The 22,334-nt window shown below is 36.6% G+C and overlaps 1 protein-coding gene across 1 annotated transcript in view; it reads right to left on the bottom strand.

The window, feature by feature from the left end:
* Positions 1-22,334, bottom strand: part of LRRK2 (leucine rich repeat kinase 2) — a 59,814-nt gene that overhangs the window by 33,316 nt on the left and 4,164 nt on the right. The window contains 17 exon segments of the mRNA XM_010165669.2: positions 1-63; positions 281-469; positions 696-951; positions 2,630-2,800; positions 2,886-3,014; positions 4,303-4,442; positions 4,768-4,912; positions 6,519-6,649; positions 8,363-8,487; positions 9,641-9,770; positions 11,423-11,529; positions 12,310-12,389; positions 12,837-12,961; positions 14,131-14,250; positions 16,479-16,610; positions 20,442-20,576; positions 22,246-22,334. The exon segment at positions 1-63 is cut by the window's left edge and continues 24 nt beyond it; the exon segment at positions 22,246-22,334 is cut by the window's right edge and continues 40 nt beyond it. Coding sequence (XP_010163971.2) covers positions 1-63; positions 281-469; positions 696-951; positions 2,630-2,800; positions 2,886-3,014; positions 4,303-4,442; positions 4,768-4,912; positions 6,519-6,649; positions 8,363-8,487; positions 9,641-9,770; positions 11,423-11,529; positions 12,310-12,389; positions 12,837-12,961; positions 14,131-14,250; positions 16,479-16,610; positions 20,442-20,576; positions 22,246-22,334 — 2,267 coding nt within the window.

Here is a 22,334-nt window from a genome sequence, read left to right as displayed (position 1 = left end):
AATATAAGTCAGCGATTGCAATGGAATTGGACTTCTTTTTTGTAAAAAGTGAACCCTCACTTCCTAGTACAAAACAGTAACACATGAGGATGAGTAAGTAAGACAATATATTTAAAGATGAGGCTCAGAATTCAACTGTAATACAGATGCTGACATACAAAAGCATCAATATTAATTAGCCACACTAGTTAATTGTGTGTGCAGTAGGTCAAGGATGTTGTCAACATGTTTTATCTTAGATTTGGATTATAAAAATAAAAAAGAAAAGAAAAACAATTACCTTCACTATCAATATCATCACTCAAAGGAAAAACACTGTCCACTAATGGGTCAGAAATGAAATTCCAATCGTAGTTTTTATCCACTCCATCTTCAGAGAAGTTTAGATCAGAGGAGGCTCTTGATCTATCCTCTGAAATATTCTTCATCTGGAATTTAAGCACCATTCTTGCCAGCGCAGAACCTGCATCTGTATATATAAGAAACCAAAATGATAGCATATTATCCAAGAAATCCAAATAGCTTTAAAAAAATAACAGAAATAACTTGTTTTATTTTCAAGGTTAGGCAGTCTTTCTCTAACCAGCTGAATGCTATGAAGAGTTTCTCAACTGAAGGTCTTGATCTAAAACACTTACATGGTACAATCAAGAGATACTAACACATTTTCTATAGCAAATTCTATATATACTCACTTTGTTTTCTTACTGGAGTAAGCTTATCTGGGAACAAAGGAATGAGCCAGGAAGGTTCTATTCTCCCAATACCAAATCCTCCAAGACATATACTGCTGTTTGCGACATCAAGGCTAAGCTTCTTCAAGAGCAAGCTGATGATCTGGCTATCTCCTCTTTTTATACTGATGGTTAAAGCACTCCGAACATCCTGCTCTCGAGCACCACTGGCTAATAGCAATTCCACCAGTTTAGGATTATTTCCTTTCTCACACACCTAAAAGAGAAAAGCAATTTATAAAATATATGCGAGGCACTCAAACAATAGCTCAGACTGCATTAAGAGACTTGTCTCAAATTCAGATTAATTTTATATTTAGGATCCTGTCTCTTTTTCAATTATGCAATTCCCTACCTCTCAGAGCATATGCCTGCCTAAGGCATTTGAGTACCAACTCCCATTATTCTGAAGTCTTTGCCCAAAATATAACAAATGCCTGAGTTCTGTAATTTTAAGTTCTGCCGTAAGTGCACACAATTTGCAGGCAAAAATGAATGGTAATTTATGTAGCTTGGTTATTGCAATTGGTCTATGGCAACTCCGTTTATTTATCTATTCAGTGGAAAAAAGACACTTAGGGGTTATTTTTCCATGTCATCTCTATATCAGATGAACAGGCAACAATGGTGAGATTCATCAAGCCTTGCCTAGTGCCAGGAAGCTCAGTTCCATTGGCTTCAGTCAGCTTTACTCCTTCCAGTCTCTCAGCCTGCACAGAACGGTGTTGATTGTGAATACTACAAGTATTTTTCAGAAAATTTTTCCAGTTACTTTGGTATTTCCACTGTGGTTCGCTAACACTGATTGCCCTACCTCAGACTCCATGGATGGATGGTTGGTTCCATACTCAGCTGTGCTCTATCACCCAGCCAGCTCTGCCAGCAGAAGCGAACATTTCAGGCAGTAATTCACCTCAGGAACTACTGGTGGGCTTATCTCAGACCATTTAAAACTTTGACACTGAAGCACAATTAAGAAGTGCTCATACACGGTTGTGTCTCAAAAAGATTTTTAAAGGTAGACACATTTATCAAGAAGCAGGTAGGAACAGCCTCTCTGTTGGCACAGCTGAATCCAGATGGGATGTTTGCCAATGGACTTATTTAAGACAACAACGTATTTCAGATAGTTGATGCTCTGGATGAGGCCACTGTCTGGATAAAGCTCTTTGCAGCTAGTGTGACTGCAGGCATTCCAAGATGTTCTATTACTTTAGCTGTGTTGATAAAAAGTCAGAACTTTAACCAGAACAGTTAAATCGGCACAAAACTATATTAATCTTTAAGTACAACATAAAGTAAAAAAAAAAAAGTCTTCTCTGCAGGTCTAGAACAGAGTGGGACTAAGCACACTGAAATCTATCTATGCACAGTACTGCATGCTGGTCCATCTGTACTCTGGCCTCACAAAGCTTGGAAAGAGCTGAATTTAATATTAGTTCATGAACTGGGCTCTAATGGGCTTGATGCCAGGTATGCAGTTCAGAAAAAATGACTGGGAGTTTAAAAAGCTTAAGCATAAGTCTTATTCCTCAAAACCACTCCAAAGCTAAGGCTAAGTCAGTACCTGACTGAACCCTGGTTTGCACATGAACAGGGTAAACAATCAGAAAGCCTGGACTTTAAAGTGCACTTGCATCAGAACTACACTGGCAGTGTGGGCACGTTCTAGGTGACAGTGACCCTATGAGCTTCAGTAAAGTGAAGGGTGTTTCAGTGGATGCCAGACTGGGCCTGAAGTCACCATGAGTAGCAATGGTTAACGCCACTCAGGTGTTAGACTGCAGTGGGTACTGCTGCTGTGTTCTGCCAAACATATGCTTGCATGAAAAGAGAAAGGAATTCCAAAGTGCAAATTTTAAAGCAATAAAACTATACATATTTCCATATATTACCTGATAGATCAAAGAGTTTGTCTTTGTCTTCTTATTAACATCTGCTCCCAGTAGAAGTAAACATTCAGCCATAATACTATTGTACTCAATACATGCTTTTTCCAGCATCATATTTTTTAAATCATCATTTTCAGCTATTTTAGCAAAACATTTACAACACAGGCTTTGAAACTGAATGGGAAGAAAAACAATCGAAGTTAGGACAAAAAACCACCAAAATTTTTCTGCTGTGGAGCTGTCAAAAGAGAGAAGATACCTGTCGATCCCGCTGGTCAGTGAAACACATAGACATCTGATAGAAAATTACAGTGTCAAATGATTCATGTATCAGCAGCTTTGCAAAACAAGGTGACAAACCAAGAATTGACAAGATTGCATGAAATCCCTAAGAACACAATGAGAAGATTGAAATAAGTACAGTGTTAAAAAAGTGTCATTTTAAAACAGGTCATGCAACAAAACCAAATTTCAACCAAAAGACATATGCTTTAATTTTTTTTGTCTTGCTTTTAAACATGCAATAATTCACAAATTGGAGCAGACCAGGAAAGAAAGCAGAAACATCTGGTGTCTCTGTGTTTATATAGCTGTAGTTTCATGCTTGTTTATCTGACTCAAACAGATATTAACTGACACTTTGAAAAGTCAAATAATGCACCATAATATCTGACAACATCCTGCCTGGCAGAGACAAATGTACTTGGGATTTCCTGAAAATGTACAGAGGAAACAATCTCCTTCTAAGGATATAGGATGAAGATGCATCCCCTGTCCTAATGTGTTGCTCTATAATGCTTGAATTTGAAAAAAATACATAGGCTAAATGAAAAACTTAATAGGTATATCTAAAAACTAAAAAGGAATCCAAAATCATCCCATGATTCTGCAAGTAAAGTCCACCTAGAAGGGTGAACTGGGTAAATTATGGACTCTTGTCCAAACCTAATTGAGACTAAATCACTTTAAGTAACTTCCTTATTCCACCTCATTATTTTGATTTCTCTCTACACTGGTTGCTAAGCTAAACCTGGAAGGGTTGGGTGGAAAATAGCAGTAAAGAAGAGTGGCTGTACTTGTGATACTTCCATATCGATCTGAAACAGCAGTACAGAAACTCTCCCAGGAAGCTGATCTCACAGGCAAGCTTCATTCCACTATAAAAATGAAACTGGAAACAAACAGGGAAAGCTTCTGAAGCAGAGGGAACAGAACTTTCATGTAAGGAGGGCTGAATAGGTGTTTACAGACAGAGTAAGAACTGTCCTTTCATATTCAGAAGTACTTTCAATGTCTGACACAGTATTTCAGTAATATCTTTCTTAAATACAGCATTCCCACACTAAGCTTATTGCTAGGTGACAGGGCTGGGAACTAAGTTATTTTCATGATGGACCATGACTGAGAAATTTGTTCTAGTTTGCAGATCTCAGAAGTCTTAGATAAACAACTAAACATACACTTACATATTCTGGATTGAATAGATGCCTCCACAAAAACCACCTCTATGGCAAACATTGATTTAATTTTAAAGGCTTATACTAATCTAGAAATTGCAATAAAATAAAAATGAAGTAATTAAAATAAGGAATTATGCTTCAAATACAACTACATTAAAATACTTTTCTAAAGTTTTGCCTTTGACTTTAATCTTTGTACAAAGAAATAACACATACATGCATCTGGATTTCAGTAACCTCTTTAAATCGTCGCAGACTAGAAACCAGAACTGTTGACAGGACATGCATAGTTGCAATACACAAACTCTTTCTCGTAATCAAAGAGCGCAGAAGACTCAAACCCAAGCACTGTATGTCTAGAAGAAAAAAAGAAAGATTAATAATGTTGATTATTCAGACATTCCAAGTGGAATAAACTCATGACCTAAGTAGTGTTATATTACTAATATTCCAGAAAGTTATTTGCATAAGCTACCACAGGGCCAGGCATAACATAGCCCTCAGGTTCATCCATAATCAGTGGATGAACCTGAGGGCTATGTAGTACTGCAGCCTTTTCTTGCCATGTAACCTACATCACATCCAGCACCAAAGAGCCTAATAGACAGGTTACAGCTTCCATGGTCAATCAGCTCCTCCTACCACATCATTCACATTCAACTAACAAAATACCTTCCCTACCTTGTTCGTCTGGATACATCTGCAGGGTGTGAAGCACAGTGTCAGTAGCTCCTTGCTGGGTTAAAATTTCTAGTGCACCAGTACACTCAGCTACAGAAGCAAGTAGTTTTAATCCACATTTCTGAATGCTAGGATTTCCAATAAACTAATGAAGAAATGAATATAAAATCAGATCAAGTTTGTTCTGTTTACAATGGCAACAGAAGAATTGCTTGTTCCTGAAGTATGTGAAATTACAGCTGGTGAGACAATAAATAACAATAATCACAAATTCAAAAAGTTTTCCTTTTCAACCATCAGTTTCAGCTGCTCACAACCTCGCCAGCTTTTCACCTTTGATTCTGAAAATATTCCCTAGCCAGAGAGGGATTTTTTTTCCTCAGAGTTTCAGTACAACCATTCACAAGTTCACACCATTTTGCTGTAGGACAAGGAGAGTGAAAAAATGTTCTTCCTTTGTGGTTGAAAAGGAATGAAAATGGGGCTCTTTGAGAACTGACACAAGTGATAAACCTGGTGGCAATCAAAAAAAATATCAGAAGAAAAATATATGAGGCAATTTATCTATTACCACACCCTTTCAAGATTTTAAAAGTTTTGGTTTTGGTTATACAGCAATTCAATATGTTATTTCTCATTCTTTTTCCCAATTTTCTCTAACTTCTAGATGGAGGAAACCTCAATTAGGCCTAGATCTGAAAGTGTACATAGCTGTCAAATCTGCAAAATTATTTCAGTGGTCATGTCCATCTTCCTCCTTACTCCTCCTCTAGTTTTTCATTAAAATATGTTAATTTGTAGCCCTTCTGGTTGGTATTATAGTATCCCAAAACACAAACCAGCTGGGTCCCAGAAAGCAATCAGGATGGTCCCAAAGCACTGTGGACTTTAATACATCCTGAAGTAAAAAATATTTTGCCTCCATTGTTAACTCCTATATCCTATATCTTTAGGTTAAGAAATGGCCTTTAGACACTTTAGCACCTTGCTGCTGATACATTATTTGCTCTGACTTTTATAACAAAGGTAAAAGACACAAATTTCCTTGACTGAAGGCATTTGGCAAGCCTAAAATTGTTGAGAGACTTTTAAAAAAATGTGAATTGCTACATTAATTTTGATTGTGGTCACGTGAAATTTGTAAACCTTGTAGAGGTGGGATTCTTCTGAAGGCCATGAAGTGAAACCTTTCCTGTCGCTAGGATTTAAGGTTAATTTACTGTGCAAAGTGCCTAGTGCTTCCTTTGTTTAGACTGGGTCTACTTAAGTCTTTCACTTTTCAGACTCCCCTTCAAGGCACTATGATCGTTCTCTCTTCCAGTGGCTGGAAAAGTTGTAGAATTGAACGATGAAAAGAATGGAGACAACTGAGAAACTCTATTCTGTTGAAAGCAAAGGAGTATGTATCCATGAAAGCCATATTAAAAAACCAGTCAGTTCTATCTGTAGTTGAGGAGTCAGTATGAGGACACTTTCCATGTGTGCAATAGTCCATTAAAAAATCACAAGTAAACCAAACACTTGGAAAAAAAATAGCCTTGTTTTTAAAAATATGCTTTAGAGTTACTGTATAAAGGATTATCAAACACATTCCAGAACAGAAATTAAGAAGAAACCCCAAATGATTAATGAAATACAGGAGTTAAGATTAATTCTATAAAATCTATAGGAAAATAAATGTGGAACTGAACCTTACAAATTGCAAGTGTAAAACAGTGACAAAATTAATTAGAATAAAGCTTTAATCATACCCTGTTCAAAGCATTAAGCACCAACGAATGAGTTCCCTCCAACAGACACTGGCTTTTAATGACTTTTATTGTAAGTGCAAAAGCAGCATCTCCCACATCTCTGGAAGAACCATTGTGATCATTCTTTGTATCTGTAACAATGGAAAACAACCTTCCTCAGAAGAACAGATTTAATATTCCCCCCGCATTAACCCAATATTATTAACCCAATATAACAATCAAACTGAACACACAGGTTTTCACAACTGACTCAGAGGGCATATTTCAGATCTTATGATATTTTCAGAATGCTGTAGTTACAGAAACTGGAGTCCCTCCAGATTTACATTGTGTTTGAAATGATTTCACCATATGTTTGCTCACTGCTTACTGTGAAAACGGAAAAATCAGGCCAAAGAATTTTGCCTAAGGTACACTGCAATGTATTAATTTTTTGAGTTATCGGGTTTCTTGGTGTTCCTGATACCCACTTCAGAATGCCTCTCCCTTCTGGAAAGGAGACACTACAGAGAAGCTATAAACTCATTGTCCTTTCTCACTTGGCAGCACATCATAGTCCAAACTTTACCCACAGATGATGTGAGTGGAAAATAAGTACAAATAAAAGAACAGAGAAAGGTCTTTCAGCTTTACCTTTCTTGGAGCTATAGGCACTTGCAGTCAAGTGGCATTACAAAAAGTACTCAGAAATCCTTTGAAAGGCACTTCAAGCACTCATATTTGTTCCGATTACTATTTCCCCATGAATGACTTTTTATTCCCTAATCAACCTGCAAGTTCCAACATCCAGTTGGCACTCTCTTTGTTTGATTATGCTTTAGAAGGGCCTCACTTCCAGTATACTGGCAAAAAAGCGCTTTGTCTACAGGTCAGAATACATATATCAAGTCTTAATCCTATTGTTTATTGAAAAAAAAAGGAAAATATTAGGATTATAATTAAAAGAATAGAAGGAAACTGAAAACCTGCCATCAGTCTACTTATTAGCCAAGTTACTAGCTCCAGAGTTACTGGGTTTTGTAAACGTCCAACTAAAGCTGCTGAGAGATACTTGCAAAAAGTTGTTCTGAAAAAAAATCACTAGCCCTTGTCTGTACTCTCATACTTAATATCAGATGAAAAAACCCAGGATATACAGCTGTAAACTGATAAGAAGAGTTAAAACTTTCCCCAAATTCTATTAAGTACAGAACTAACATATTTTTCCCACTGTAGATTGCCTTTAAAGAGGTTCTCTTTTTTTGGAAAGGAATTTCTAAGCTGGTCAGTTTGGCCTCTCCTTTTCTGTAGAAAATGGTATATAATAGTATATTTCATATCTTTAAATCACTGTTTTTATTTTTGGTGTCAGAGGTCCAATTTTTATGTTTCTTCCAAGAGATACTCTTAAAACAATTGCATTTTGTGGTACAGCAATGTTGATGTTATGATCACTGTTTGCTCTCACTTAAAAGCATCTATGATGAAAACACACACAATAGCTCCACACTCATTCCCTGAATCCCTTAGAAGTAATGGAGCTATGTCTTCACTAATAAAATCAAGGAGAAACCAGTGATAATTTTGGTCTGTTACCTTCAATCCCTCAAAAATTTTCCTTCATCTTAGAATCATAGAATGGTTTGGGTTGGAAGGGACCTTAAAGATCATCTAGTTCCAACCCCCATCTTGTATCTTCTTAAAGAGTTACAGATGCTCTCTGTTATGTACACAACACCAGAAATTTTTTTGAAGTCCCATTAAAGGCTGTCTCATTAGATAAGAAAGACTAAAACCCAGCTATCTAATTCTATTCTCTGATTTGATGTATGATGCCACACCAATTATATTTTTGGATGACTTACCGGGCATCATAAAGTGTAAAAGGACTCGAAGTGCTTCCAGTTGTACAGAAAGTGATTTTTCATGTTTCCTCATGGCTTTTACAACTTCTGATGCAGCTACCGTCATTATATCTAGATGAGGGAAACTGAAAATATTGTTTATAAAATAAATAAAAAGAATGCATTTCTAAATTTTACATGTATTTGCTTCCCTAATTAACACTGCGTAATAACCCTTTAGAAGACTGTAAATCTGGTTAGAGCTACGAAATACAAATTAAATGATGGTACTCTTTTTCATCATAGCAAATATATTATTTTCATGCCATTCCATTAATTCAGTCCATGTAACTAATTCCGTTCTAGACTACTGAGAGGTAATTTTCAATCCAGTCCAGAGCACTGATACACAGAGAGTACAGTATTTCATTCAGGGTGGATTCACATATTTCACTTTGATTTCAGTCCAGATATGTGAAAAGACACATCTTTCTTAATCTAGTGCTCCACAACTGTCCTGAAATGCTGATGAATTGTCAGATACTTGTAGACTAAACAGAAAAATATCAATCATGTTAGGTTCTAATCTTGAAGAAAAAAAATAAAATACTTTCAATGCCAGTAGCACTCCCAGAAATGGCAGTAGCCACAGGCCACTAATTCACTTTTAAGATTATTTTCTTCTTTCATTTTTAGAATATTTTTTATTCCTGTGAAGATGTTCATGGAAGTTTTGAGGTTTTCTTCTTTATAAAATTAAATTGTTCATAAGAAATTCTGTGACTATATTCTGAGTCTGTCATTTTTTCACAGTCAGCTTAGTATATATATAGGTTTCAGTGAAGTCTGGAAAGACTTGCCAAGACACTTGGAATAACGTTCCCACCCTGTATACCAGTATTTATGAGTCACAAGTTTGTTTTCCAGTCATTTGCAAAAGCCAACAGAGAGGCAATATTAACACAATGTTATTTTAATAATCAGAGTTACTATTGTGGGAAATTTCTTAGCTCTCAGGGGCATTCAGTGTGGCTAAGAGGAGGGGACGCCACCTAGCAATAGTCTATTCAAACCTCACTGCTCAGGAACCATGAAGGGAAGAACATGCAGCTCCCTACACATATCCACCTGGGCATTTGACTAGAGGGCTTAGAAAACTCAATGTCTTGAACTGGGCTGTCAGCTTGTGGTCAATTTTAATATCAGTGGAACAGTCAATAATTTAAATGTAATCAATTAAATCAGCAAATCTCTCAAACCTTCACTTTGGAAATAGCCATGTATTTCTAAGCAGATTACCTTCCGTCGAAAACGTGATTCAGAATTCTGCAGGCACTTTCAGCCACTTCAGGAGAATGTGGATGTTTCCTCATTATATCCAAAACATTCATATGTATTCCTTTAGCCAAAAGTGTCTTCCTAATATTTACTACAACACAAAATAGCAAGCATCCTGTAAGTAAATCTCTCTCTCTTTATGTATAGTTCTCAAAAACAACAGAACTGCCACCTTTTTCCAACTTATTTCCTCACCAAACACACATGTTATAGAATTATAAATTAGAATGGGAAACAATTTGAGCTGACTTCTGTTTGCATAGCTTAATCAAAAGCATTATAATTCCTGAATGCCTAATAATTTTAAACACATCTGCTATCTTTACTTACATAAGGTTCAGGGAAGGAGAATGCACAGCTTTACTTTCATTTTCAAAAATGTGTAATTTTAAACAATTTTTCCTCTTAATTGCACTCTGTGATCCTGTAGGAAAGCTAGAACTTAAAACCTTCAAAAACCTTCTAACTTCCAAATAAGGCTTCAAAAAGGAAACTGTATTTATTCACTCTATTTACTTTGTTAATTAATTTTTTAAAAATTCAAATACCCAAGCATATGTTATAGCTATAACTGCAAACAATACAGCTCAGAACACTAGAACAATATTCTACATTATCATGGTAATCACCACCAATTCTTGTCACTCCAAGTTCAGTACATTCATTTCAAATGGTTAATTCAAGCAATATTGCATTGTGCCAGAGGGTTTTACTAAGCTTCTTTATGTATATAATTTCTGCTGTAAGCACATTCATTTAGGAGGGAAAAACAAAGGCAAAAAAAAAGAAAAAATAAAAATTTGCTTTAGATTTCCAAAGGGAATCGGAGGCCCACTTGACAGTAACATATTATGAAAGTACCTGGCATAATATATGATAACAGTATGCATACATTTATGAGATCTATTTCTCGATATAAATACATATTTATCTCAGAAATAACTGTAAAATCTTTTCATTGTTAGATTTTACATACTTGGATGGCTAAGGAACCCAGTGATAAAACAATGCTTTCTCAACCAGAGAATGGTATTTAACTGCTAGTCTTTATCTTCCTATCTAGTCAGTGGTTTTCAATGTGCACTCTACAAACCACCTGAGGTTCCATAACCATTTCAAAGCGCTCTGGAAAATGTATCTAATGAAAGCAGGCCAACTGTCAGTAGGTTTAAAAGCTCTACCCAGGGGTCCACATCTCCACTGAAAATTTCTGAGTGGGTCTGCAAATTGAAAAAAGTTAGGAAACCACGTTAGGGACACAATCAGGATTAAAGTGATCTTGAAAACTGTTATGCACATGCCTAACTTTCCACACGTGATTTGATTCACTGAAGACAACAGGGCTGCTCAAATCCCCCGTGGTAAGCAAGAAAATAGTATTTGTCGGGCTGTAATCCTTACTCATGTGATTTTCAACAGATGCTGCTCTTGATGAAATTCAAACGTGATAAATATTTAAACAAGCACACAAAAAGAACACACTCTTTTCATGTCTCCTGCTCCAAAAAATAGTAATTGCAACACAGAAACTGGCAAAGAGCTCTTTACTTCCACATACTCTCTTTGATACTAGCCAACAATAGCTTTTGCAAAGCAAGGAATAAACTTCCTGCTAAACACAACTGCATGCTATTCTAATCACAGGGAATACTGCATTCATACAACAGCACACTAAATATTCTTTAATACTACAGCAATAACTTTCTGCTGAATTAGAAAGTAAAGAAAATTAAATTCCCTTACCATTTTGTTGTGACAAAATTGCCAAGGTACTAGCAGCTGCCTGAAACACTTCTTTTGAAGAGGAGTGCATCAGCATGGAGAGCATCACTGCTCTGTCTATTGGGAACCTTTCACAGAGAGAAACAAATCACTGCACATTGACCATATTACAGGAGCAGCTACTTCATTACTGTCGTTTAGTTTCCTAAAAAGGTATTAAGTGACATATTTAAATTTTCAGATGACTGTACTTGGCATCTAATATTCTTCCAAAGCAACATCTGACAGAAAGTTCTTTGCAAACTATGCATATTAGCCTACTCTGAATCTCACTGAATTAACTTGGAACCTTGCTTTCCAAGTGACTTGAGGTCCAGAAACAGGTACAACACAGGCTTACTAAAATCTGAATGATTAAAACTTTAAGCAACTCTGAGAAATAGTTTAAGTAAAATTAAAGTCTGTATCTTACCCATGCCTAGACTATCCCTGATGAGGCAGCACCCCCTCTACTATGCCCTTTCATCAGATTTGTGGGAAAATGTGCACTGCTTTTCCATACTACTTATCTACTACATATCAATCTTCTCCATTGTCCCTGCTATAACATTCTTAATCCTCCCTATCCTTGTCGCAACTGAAGAAGAAATTCCTTGTGAACTGTAAAAATGAGCTCTATTATGCTGTGTTCTGACCATTTATTAAAATACCAGCAATTTTGCCTGAGTCAAGGTTAGCACACTTTTCAAGAAACTTTTCCAAGTGTTGTTGACCACCATGCATTTCACCATATATTAGAAAACAAGAAAGAAAAATTAAAATAACTGAAACATGAGGCCCCAAATGGCCTAATAGTAGGCTTTCATTTTTTCATTTCTAAAAATACAGTTTAAGATATTAACACTGACTGATTATCTCCATCTCCAATCTTCTCATGAAGGTTGCGTTGATACAGAAACAGGTTTTTCAAAGCCCAGCATGCAGACTCCTAAATATAAACCGAGAGGAGACAAAAGGATTAAGAAAATATGCCTTCAGAATATCAAAAATATATGAAAAAAATTAAATAGTTTGACTGGTTTTCAGTTCATGACAAAGGTACAAGATGCTTTACGCAAAAATACACCAAAGTGTGGACTGTCACATCCTTTATAGCTGGGATACGCCTGAGTTACAAACATGTGCCACATTCTCATTATTTGATTTTTATTTTGATACCTATTTTAGGCCAAGACTAATTCTTCTGTGAATGAGCCTGTGTTTTGCTGCTCTATACAGAGGAGCTAACAACAACCTTTGGATGGTTATTCTAAATCTAATCCAGTTCTTAAGGCCTTGTTTGTCCAAAGATATATGGGAGAAAATTATATTGCTGAACACTTTATTTAATGCATAATGCAATCTTTCCATACCACCATCATCCAGAAATTCTCACCAACACATCTGTGTTTTTTCGGTGCAGTTCTAATGCTCTGTAACATGCCTCCAACCAGCATAATCTCTCCTCCTCCTCCTCTTCTTTTCTTTCCTCTAAGTCTCGGTTTAAGAATATTGTTTCAGCTTGAAAAATAAAATATTTACAATAAATTATTATTGTGAAAACAAACATTTATGTCTTATCCTTCCTGTAGTCATGGAAGTGGTCACACTGCCTATATGCAAAAATCAGTGGGAGGATTAGCCTTTTCTGGGAAAGGAGAAATCTTTTGACATAAACTCTAAGACAGACTTGAAAAATGTCTTTAATGTTAGAAAGGGACTAAAAAAACCTTGATTATAGTGTAGCAAATTAGGTATGTAGCTGCAGATCAGACAACGCTCAGACTCTGAAAAGACATGCACATACTTTTTTGGGGGTTTATTTACACACAGAACACCACAGACATAAATATAACTGTGATTTATTTGTACATAAGCACTTATCACAGAGCAGTTTTGAAGCAGTGCCATTAAAAAACAAAATTCGAATTGCAGTTGTTAAGAGAGAAATATCTGGTCCCAGAAAGTACAATAAAATTTAAAGGAAAAAATTTTATACCTGTGGTTTTTCAGCATTTAAGGAAAAAAAAAAAGTATCAACACCGACCATAAAATCAGAGGCTTACTGGAGTGTCCACTGATTTCTAACCTTTGCTATTTTGGGGACTCTCAGACAGCATTTCTACTGACTTTTGTATGGAACAATTACTCAAAGACTAAGAGGATCAAATCCTTAGCTTTTTCCCACTAGATAACTAACTTCTGTTTCAAAATAATACCTGGAGTGTACTTAAGGAAAAGTTTAAATCTTTTAACCGATTTCAGAACTCAAGCACAAGCATTGATTTAGTGTTGCTATCAACTGCCACAATATAATGAGTACTGTCATATATGGCAAAGGCAGCATCAAATTAGTGTTATCTCTAGAGATATTATGTTAAGTAGGGATTATCCAGTATTTGCCTATTAACAAGTAGGTTGTTTTTTAATATAGCTTACCAGCTCTGAACACTTTGAAGGTGTTAGGCATATAGTATGAACACAGCCATGTCACAGTAAACAAACTATGTTTGTTTCCTACTGTACACGTGTAGGAAATCTAGCACTGTCAAAGCTATTCTGCCTGAGGTTTTCATGTTTAAGAAGTGGAGTTTTAAGTGATTACAGGAAATCACCAGCATAAAAAAACTGGACAACTGGACAGATAAATGAAGTAAGTAATTTATGTATTTAGGAAGGAATTTACTTACTCAAAAGAGCTAAACAACTGAGAGCTGCAGCTTGTAACTTTGCATTTTCAGGATAAGTTTTAACAGCCTTCACAATGACTTCTGGAACTTTATGTAATACAAGGATATTGAAAAAATTTCCTGAAAATAAGTAAGACATTAAATTAATATAATTACATACCTAGAGCTTTACACTCATTTAACCTAAGTTTCTCAGTACACAGTGCACAAACTTTGTCTGTATCGAATGTCGGATTTCTTATTATAGGGTATGATTCTATGACACAACAATGTTTTGCATGTGGAAAGAAGAGGTCAAGGATAAAAAAACAGTTGGGATGCAAGTCCTTTGTGTTTTTTACAGAAGACTGAGGTTTAATACAAAATGAAATGCACACTGTCATCAAAATAAGAAAAACACAGTCAGTGTATCACTTGCAGACTTCCTGTCAGGAAGCAAATGCAATCCTGGTCTTGAATTCCTACAATTATTCAATTTGTCCTATCAAGCAAGTGGTTTAACCCTGTTTTGCCCTGTTTTTGCCTTCCTCATAAACCAGATCAAGGTCAGTATTACAAATGCAGCATACATACATTCTGGAATAGTAGAAAGAATTACCTTTTGATGATAAACATATTTAAAGCATAACTTTTATCATATGCTGTACAGTATTTTATATTATAGGTTGAATATAAGGAATTCTGCAAAAAGCAAGCAAATGACAAGAACTTTCCTGATTGTTTTAAAAACACGGATTATGCATAAAATAATTCACCAACACTCACTTTATAAAAAATACAGTTTGATAGCTGTGGTTTCTATTTTGATATTCAATTTCGTTTAATTCTTGATTAGTAAAAATAAGAATCACACTAGCAACGTGAAATGTCAAATTAAAATCTGTATCAATGTTTCTCAAACCCTTCAGATAAAGTACAAAACAGAAGGTAAGAAGTTAAGAAGTCTTGCATATTTGAGCATTAAAAATATAATTAAATAGAGAAGAAAAGCTAATCTAATTTCTTTCCCTTAGTTCTGGTTCCTATAGGTGCTGACTACCATCAGTGTCTAGATTTTTCACTGGAAGAGAAGTACCTCTCCAAATGTTTTATGATTCAGCTCAATTAGACCAAGTTAACAGAATGCTTAAAACAGACTTTAAGGCAAGTCCTTTCCAGATTCATAATTCTAAAACTCTGACCTTAACACCTATCACAAGTTTAACTGGAAACAGTATTTTTCTTCTTAACCTGTAGTAGTGTGGTCATGTTATATCAGCATTGTTGTTTCTGGTAATATTTTAATGGAAATAGTATGTTTATGTAAATACGTTACTTACCTCACAGAAATTAATAATCTTACGCTATGTGCTGAGTGATGATGTTGGATTTGTGGCTGGCCAAACAGTCATCACTCAGTTAAAATTCTGATGACAGTCAAATCTAGGATAGTCATTACCAGATTGGTAAAAATACATGACAGTGATTTTGGAAGCTATTAGATGCCAACTTTATGATTTCACTGCCAGTTAACATGGGTTTATGAAGACAGTGAAAAAAATTTTCCGTCAGAAAAATCTGTGAAGCTACACTGGCTATATGGAAACCTTCCAGACTATGTTCAGGAGCACCTAGCAATTTCATATCTGTTTCCCTAACTGTGTGGTGCTGTGGACACCTCTTCCCATGACTCTCCTGAAGTGGTTCTTTAACAAGATAAAGGGCATCTGTTATGCTGAAAGAAGAAATGGATCTTGTGGCTCGTTTACTGCCACTATTACTTGTTGATCAGCACACACACATGACAAACAGAATCACAGAATTGCCTCGATTGGAGAAGACCTGTAAGATCATCAAGTCCAGCTGTTAACCTAACACTGACAAGTCCCCTAAACCACGTCCCTAAGCAACTGAAACCAGGCTGGTTGTGCTCAGGGCAAGATCAAGGCATGTCAACAGAGTTGCTGTGTCCCCACAAGTTCTTGGTTTCCCTGCCTATCTTCAGTTAGCCTTGCATAGGAAACCATTCAAGGGTAACATCATCTCTTGCCAATAACCTGTAAATACCACCTCAGCAGCCACCCCATTTTTGAAATTTTTATTTGTCTTTCTGAAGGGGAACTGGAAGTTGCTCTGGGTTGCACTCAATTTTGATCTGTATTTTCTACAATATCTGCATGAAGAAGTGGAAGCAGATGGTGAAAGGACAGGACTGACTTGACTAAGGGGAGTCACACACCAGAACCAACATCTGCAGTAGCTTCAGGCCACCACCTGCAAGAATTGGGAAGTCTGACTCATAAGAAAGACAGAGGCCGAGTCCCTGATGAAGAACCTGCCACGGAAGGTTTGCAACTCTGTGAACTTACCCAATGTAAGCTTATGCAACAAACAGCAACTCACTTCCTGAACTGTTTCACTATCAGGAAAATTTTTCATCATTTCCACTATGATATTGTAGCAGCGAACATTTCCAGACATGAGCACTTCAACATTGCTGGCTAAAGAAAGAAACAGAAACAAAAATTACTATCTAAGAAAAACACCCCATGTAGATTGGATTCTAATTCAAAATTTATTTAAGTAGATTTATTTACAAAACTAGGCCTATGTTTCAGTTTTTGTCTTGCAACTCCAGAGAAAGGTGTCATTTTCTTCTTGGTATTGTCATAGAAGTCATTAATACCAACACTTGGAAGTAATTCATTAAGTTCAGAGTTCATAACAACATTTATAGATTTGTTCCATTCTATATCAGGTCATGTAACAGAAACCTCCTCACAAACTATTCTAACATTTTTCTTAAAGCTGAACAAATTGTTGTATGAATATTAATTCAATCTTATAAATGGTGTTTATAACATGACTGTGATCAGCTAAACATTTTACAGTATTTCAGTAATATTCCCAGGGCCATACAATTAAGAAAAAATTTTAAATGTTTTTTCTAATAAATGTAATTTATTTGATTTAACCATGCTTTTCTAAGTTTTCCTTCTTTTTTAGGAGGCAAGTTAGCAAGTTATGATTTTCATAAAAATTAGTTCTGCCGTATGCCTATTGTATACTGAGGATACAGAAATGTTCATCTAATGCTCCTGCAGTATTTTGAAATTCATTGCAAATTCTGCATTTCACAGAATCACAGGATGGTTTGAGGTTGGAAGGGACCTCTGGAGGTCTTCTTTTCCAACCTCTCTGCTCAAGCAGGGCCATCTGGAGCAGGTTGCCCAGGACCATGGCCAAACAGCTTCTGAGTATCTCCAGGGTTGGAGATTCCACAGCCCCTCTGGAAAACCTTTGCCACCCTCATCCCATCTACTGCTTATTACACAGGCCAGATACAGAAACCAACACGACATTCACATGAGCCAGTAAAAGGGCAAAATGCATCCTTTCCTACTGAGCAGAATGTGCGAACGATCCCTCACAGAATCACAGAATGGTTTGGGTTGGAAGGGACCTTAAAGATCATCCAGTTCCAACCCCCATGCAATCAACAGGGACACCCCCCACTAGAGCAAGTTGCTCAAAGCCTCATCCAACGTGGCCTTGAACACTTCCAGGGAGGGGGCATCTACAGCTTCTCTGGGCAACCTATGCCAGTGTCTCACCACCCTCACAGTGAAGAACTTCTTCCTAATATCTAATCTAAACCTGTCCTCTTCCAGTTTAAAGCCATTACCCCTTGTTCTATCACTACCTACCCTTATAAAAAGTCCCTCCCCAGCCTTCCTGGAGCCCCTTCAGGTATTGGAAGGCCACTATAAGATCTCCCCGGAGCCTTCTCTTTTCCAGGGGGAACAGCCCCAACTCTTGCATGCAGTAATTTAAGGCAAAAGAGCATCATGATATTTAAAACACAGTGTATGAAAGTGTCCTTGTAGTATGTCTATTCAGGGTAGGAAACAGAATATGGTTTCAAAAAACCTTGGCAAAATCCTGGCCCCAGTAAATGAGAGGGAGTCCTGTCACTGTCTGGAAGAGAGTCAGCATTGCTCTGCTGAGGTCTATAAACTTTCTTAATAACAGCTTGGCTTTCCTGTATACAATGTAAGAGGAATATTCACAACTGTATTATTAAAGATAATCAGGGTTTTTTTTAAAGCAGCAGGAGACCTTCAACATAATATATCTCTGAATATTAAATAATGATACTCTGTAAGTTGAAAAAACAATCTCTGAGTGGGAAGCATTTCTGAAGCATTCTGTTTGATAGTGAGGGAAGGTACTTTTCACAATGCTTTAAAATGACAGAGATTCATTCATGTCATTCTCACCTGCAAACATCTTTTTAAACGTATGTTCCACAAAACAGTATTGCATCACTTCACAGTAAGTTATCATTTCACTGGTGATAATTATAAACATATTAAAATATTCAGAAGATTCTAAAAGTAACTGCATGTTTAAGTGCAGTTGGTTTAATGTTAATACAGCAAGTGTACTTTTGCAAGGAGCTACCACTTCCCAGAATAAGCTAGAGAAAATGAGGTGGAATGGATCTCATTTAATCTTAACCATCAAAACTTGGTCATCTAGGTCCTCACAACTGATGAAGAGATCTCAGCACTCCATATGGTAATTCATCCCACCTGTAACAAACGCCTCCTAGGGTTAGGTAAATTTCTTCAAGGTGCCTGTTTCTCCCCATTAAATAGAGGAGAAGCCTGGGTGGTGGCCTATGACTACCATTTAGATGGCTAACATTCTGTGACCTATCACATCACCCCACTATGGGCTTTAGAGGACAGTCAGTAACGAAGCATTTTCTCATTCCATCGAAACTATGAAGATTTAAAAGAGATCTTGTACCACACTGGAATAAACTCTTACTCTTCAGTTTCTCATGACATGAGCTGGAACAAGGTTTACACATGTATTAGTGAAAGAAGGCTTAGTGAGGTAAAAATCCTTGATGTAACTCATTTGGAATAAAGGCTTGAACTTCAGGGTATGGGGAGACAAGCATTTTACTACTGGATAAGCCGGAGTTTGTACTTACAGTGAATTATTTTCTCCATGATGGCCTTAAAGGAACACATTTTCTTGCAGGCATTATGGGATGTCACAGACCAGGAGTATGAATGTTGGCAGAAGTAGTCTAGCTTTGCACATAAATGTGCAAGCTACCTCTGTTTCTCTGACTATTTTCAGTCTTTCATATCAGAAATGAGAGTGCTAACCCCAAAATACCTACTTCACAGCAGGTCTTTGTCATGTTCTTCTCTTGTAAAGCTTTGTACTAGTATTTACTATTTTAAAAATCTGGCCTCCTCTTCCTTAGAAAATGGCAATAACTTCTGGGCTAGGGTAAAATGATTTCTGGCTGCAGGAATACTTAACTTTTTAAACACAAACTGGAACAGCAAAAAGTTTGAGAAATATAAACTAAATAGCTTGGAGACTGAAGAAATATGGGACATTCCAGTCTAGTTCCTGTTTTGTGGCATGTATGGGGCCAGCACAGTTCCTATAGAGCCAGACAGGATGTATGAGCAATGCTCTGTGAGGAATGACATCTGCAAGAGTACAACATTATGTACCTCATGGAAGACATGGAGAGCAGGAACCTGCTCTGTGCTTGCCAAAATTGTGACTGCCAGCAGGAAGCTGACAAGAGCTGCCTGTGGGTCAGCAAGATCAAATTGCTGACAACAAATTGACAAAAATCATCAAGCACATTTCTCAGGACCTGATTTTGCCCACAACAGGGACTGCTGTCATCAGAAGACAAGACATAATGAAGCCATTTTCTTCCAGTCTTATTGCACAACACCTGAGGACATCGAAAGACACTCTAATGTGCACAGTGCTACCAATGCTCCTCACTGCAGCCACCACTGAATGATCAGTAGTGGGTGTCTGAGCCCAGATACCTTTCCTCAGCTCTGGCTATTGGATTTCCAATTTTCCCCTTGTGGAACAGCCTCTGCTAATGGTGTTCTTTACCCAAGACCAAAACTCACTGAAGATTTACTTACTCAATAAATGTATTTTATTTTTCAAGCATTAAAAAAGACAGGGCAGGGTCTTTGACCTCTACAACTGTGATGAGCACCTTTGTTACCACTTACTCCAAGCAGAAGAAAGTATCCTTCTGTTCTTTATGAGAGATTTCAGCTTTATCAGAATGGCTCAATATGAAAATGTCTCATGAAAAATTACCAATCAGTATCTCCCAAAGAAAACATAGAAGTGATATGTCTGACGACTCCCAACCAGTTCTCACTGATTTTTTACAATTACTGAAAGATTATCGCAAAGTAAGGTGAGCTGATGCATGCTATGGGAGATGAGGAATTGAAAATAACTTCCAATAATGCACTTACATGGACCAGCTAAGGAATGTAATGAATAAAGTGCAGGAAGAATCACCTCTTCTTTCTCTGGGAACTCTTTAAATACTTTCAGTATGATCATATGATCTTTGCTTTCAACGAATTCAGTCAGCTGCTCTTCTGGAACTAAATTGAAAAGCAAGAGAGATAAAGCATGTCTTGAGGAAATAATTCATATCCTGGTACAATCTGAGAAAAGACAACTGTTTTTATCAAGTTTCCTTATATTTATTTTCTATATTTCACAGAAGTAAAGTACTCTCCATACACATCATCTTACCATCTTCTAGTTACAACTCCTCTTACTAAAAACAGAGATACTTCATAAAGATCCTTTTCTAACCTACACTTCATGTAACTGAGTTCTGACTTTCAAATGCTTCCTTGTGAGCCAGTATTTTTTAAAAAAAGTCTTTTAGTCTTTTTCACAGAAGGAACTCCAGATAAAACTCACCAAGGCAGTATATAAGTGAATGCTAAACATACAGTGAAAACAATTGGATAGAATGCCATTTTGTATACTCCATGGTTTTATTTCACTTCTCAACTTTTTTTCATAATGGAGTTCTTTCCATAAAGACTACAACATGCTTTAATAATATCTGACCTTCATTGTAATAATGGCTTAAGGTTTTTCCATCCCTGCCCCCTGTCATTTGTGCTGATGTAACTGCACGGCTGTGCAATGAACCAGAGAACGAAGGAGACAGATCCAGGTGGAGAAAGAACACCACATTTCACATTTTGTAAGTAGAATCATTTTCTGAATCTGGTTCAAGCTAAGGCCAGGCAAACATTCACATTACAACTGACAAGGCAGCTCAGAAGCAGGAAAAAGTAGCCAGGGGCAGCCTAGGAACTTGTTACATTAGCACTGCCATCACAAAGAAGGTATGCAGGTCTGTAACCACAGCAGTCTGTAGATCTGTAAAAATCAGGCACTTACAAAAAGCATGCACAGAAAATCTAAGAAGCTCAGACCTTTGTGGAGACTGGAGAGAAAATACAGCAGAAGTATTTAGGGAGAGTGGAAGAGGGGAAGGAATGCAGAAGGTAATTCCAGGCACACATGTGTGGGAGGAAGACTTAAAAAAAGAATATAAAATGGTGGCAAAAAGAAAAAATCTAAAGAATTGGAGACTATCTTTGAAGCAAAGGAGTACAGTGGTGTTGGTATTTATCAATATTTATTTTCAAGCAAGAAACTCAATGCAAAGCAAGGCTGTTACAACAGTGGGATTTCTGGCTATTACACATGCAGTTCCTGAAAATTTTGCAGAAATCCAATACACAGTGACTTCATTTCTCAGAAGAAACACAGAAATATCATACAGAAAACATACTCACCTTTCAGCATTGTCACGATCAAAAGCAGAATAGTATATTTTTCTAAAGTGCTAACATTTTGCTTTATTTTAGAATTGTTCACAGGTTACTAAAATTCGCCAATCTTTAAATAAACAATCTTGGGTTTTGAGAATTAAAATCAACTGTCACTGCTCTTTGTTCTACTGTTACTAACACTGAATCTCATCTTTTCAGTTGACTCTAGAGTCAGAAATGAAGAGCCAGTTTGGTTTTTTTTTTTTAAGAGTTTCATATTCATTGCTCTAATTTGGAAAATTTGTGATATTGCTTGGAAAACCTGTTTTGCACTAACTCATTCAAAGAACAGATATAATACATAAAACAGAATTTGGAATGGAAGAATTCATTTATTGCAGTAAAATAAACACGTGCAGTCCCCTCTAACCTATACATTTTTCTAACCTAATAAACTACAAGATATAAATACCTTTCTCAAATAGCTTGTGTAATGCTTTACATCCATGTTGCTGGATCTCTTCATTTTTAGGGAAGGTGTGCATGGCATTAAACACCAAG

The sequence above is a fragment of the Antrostomus carolinensis genome, unplaced genomic scaffold (genome assembly GCF_000700745.2).
Source record: "Antrostomus carolinensis isolate BGI_N321 unplaced genomic scaffold, ASM70074v2 scaffold27720, whole genome shotgun sequence".
Lineage (NCBI taxonomy): Eukaryota > Metazoa > Chordata > Aves > Caprimulgiformes > Caprimulgidae > Antrostomus > Antrostomus carolinensis.
This window is presented reverse-complemented; position numbering and strand designations above follow the sequence as displayed.